Source organism: Puntigrus tetrazona, chromosome 9 (genome assembly GCF_018831695.1).
Source record: "Puntigrus tetrazona isolate hp1 chromosome 9, ASM1883169v1, whole genome shotgun sequence".
Classification (NCBI taxonomy): domain Eukaryota; kingdom Metazoa; phylum Chordata; class Actinopteri; order Cypriniformes; family Cyprinidae; genus Puntigrus; species Puntigrus tetrazona.
In genome coordinates, this window is record NC_056707.1 from 2,826,400 (window position 1) to 2,828,868 (window position 2,469).

The 2,469-nt window shown below is 39.4% G+C and overlaps 1 protein-coding gene across 2 annotated transcripts in view; it reads right to left on the reverse strand.

Moving 5' to 3' along the window:
- Nucleotides 1-2,469, reverse strand: part of LOC122352064 (polypeptide N-acetylgalactosaminyltransferase 1-like) — a 31,029-nt gene that overhangs the window by 18,474 nt on the left and 10,086 nt on the right. For both annotated transcript variants that reach the window (XM_043249558.1, XM_043249557.1), the window contains exon 3: nt 1,654-1,820. In XM_043249558.1, the coding sequence (XP_043105493.1) occupies nt 1,654-1,820 (167 nt within the window). The remainder of the gene's footprint in view (nt 1-1,653; nt 1,821-2,469) is intronic.

Genomic DNA, 2,469 nt, shown 5'->3' on the forward strand with positions numbered 1-2,469 from the left:
CTCTATACTGTGATCTTCACGAGACCCTGACTTTTAACATGAGTGTATATGTGAGTGTGTGAGCTAATAATAATATAATTCCAGGTATGCATTGATTACACCTACTAATACACTAATCTCATAATCTAGCCAAATTACAGGTTAGTGCAGCAGATAACGACAAGGACACCAGAGCTGCAAACCCACACAGCAGCAGACACACAATAGAGCTAGTCTGAGACGTCGGGCTGAACATACACACACTCTCTCTCTCTCTGTATAAATCTGTCTTAAACACGCTCGCTTTCCAGTGCGTAAATCACATTTCATCACTGACGTTAATACGCAACAAGGTCACCGGCCATCTTTTTCCTCCAGATGTGTTCTGTTCCCTTCCACTGCACACAAACACGTACTATACACACAGTGAAAGCAGGGCTGACATGATACAGGCATTTTCAAAGAGTGGAAACAAAACCATGTCATTATCTCTGGAGAGCTGCAGTACAATGTCCTCATCTTAACGTAGAGATCAGTGTGAGAGCATTCATTCGTGAATGCAAGAGATTTCTGTACCATCATCCCCCCTCTCAACTTTCTGCACCACGTACATCTTGTCAAAATGACAGGTGTGTTACTGATCCGAGTAGAAAATTCATTCAAGATTCATAATCAAAGTGTCACAAATGTATCTTCCGGTAGTCTGCTTAAACCAAGATAGCCCCTCTCTCTTAAAATAAACCCCAGTTTTACATTCAGATCTGCCTCCATCCAATCAAAAGCTATTTCAATCTAATGTACATCACAAAATAGNTTTCGAGTGGCTTTGACAACCTTTTAGACTGTTTTTCGGATTGCCCACAGAAACAAAAATGTACAGAAGAATGCTGAGCTGCTCCTTTCCATACAACTTCATACAATACAAGGTTTGTTATATATCATATATACCATACTGACTACTATTTTTTTGTCATTTGAAGCCTCATTAACTATTACTGTATAGAAAAGAGCAGTATGAAAGTTCTTCAAAATATCTAATTTTGTGTTTCACACAAAACACACAGTTAACAAACATGAATTTTTTTTAATGAACTGTAACTTTAACTAATGCATGTTTTCCTTAAATTGTGGCAATTTTGAAAGACCTCTATTTGTTTTATACTGGAAAATTAATGTTTCCTATCCCCTAGTCCTAAACTAATGGGGTAGTTCACGCAAAAAGTAAAATTATTCACCCTGAAGCCATCCTAGGTTTTTATGATTTTCTTCTTTCGGACGAACACAGCTGGAGTTATTACTTAAAAATTGCGTGGCTTTTCCAAGATTTATAATAGAAGGTGAATGGGAATCAAGATTTTGAATTCCAAAAAAGGGCATCCATGCATCATAAAAAGTACTCGTGTACACATGGCTCTGAGGGTTAATAAAGGCCTATAGAAGTGAAGAGTTTTGTTTGTATGAGAAAAACTAACTAACAGACTAAATTGTTGGCACGTACACAAGATAGAGGCATTCTAGCAGATGACATCTCTTTAAGACATGTTTCCAAAGCTCTAAAGCTATTAAACTTATGACCCTTGGTTCTCCGCATTGTAGGAGAATTCCGGTTTTATTACCCTTGTGGAAACATTTGGTCCTCAAAACATTGGCAAAATGTAGCGTGCGCACACTCACCTCTCTCACTGGCGTCATCCACCAGCACGATTTCCTCCAGCAGGTGTCTCGGTGACCTGTCCATCACGCTGTGGACCGTTCGGAGCAGAGTGGTCCACGCTTCATTATGAAACACAATCACCACACTGGTGCGTGGGAGATCGTCTGGATACACCTTCGTTTTACACCTGCAAAATATNAAAAAAAAGCTGCATTCTTCTAAACTCTCCTCCCTCCTAAGCACACAAATGAAGAGACCGCACAGGGTCTGAAGAGCTGCAGAGAGCTCGGTTTGAGATGAGAGGAGATTAGCACTTATCAGAAACGCACAGGCCGTTATGGAGAAACGGTGAGTGGAGAGCTGCTGGAGAGACTGCGAATGCATTTCATTTAGCGCGAGGAGCTCTGAAAACAGACGACACTGGAAGAAATGATGACAGAGAATCTGAATGAACGCTTGCGACTTTGGCAGGTTTTGTCGCACCTTATGGTAAGGTGCAATATTCTGTGTGAATTAGTTAACAATCAGCATTAACCAACAAAAACAAGATTCATTATTACTGTTATTAGCATTTTCTTCATTTTCGTCTTTATCTCCAGCTCAAACCTCTTAAAAAGTGTTGTGGTTAGGTGATCTAAAAATATCTGTCTGAATATAACAGAAGCTTAAAGGAATGTTGAACGCTTTCATAAAATGAAAATAAATGAGCCCCACTGATGTTAATGATGGCAATGTGATTGGTTCCTCTGTGTTATAAACTATTGTGACACGCCAAATTAGAATATGAGCATGAGTTTCACAAACAGAACAGATAACATATTCAGTTTTGGGGGGGT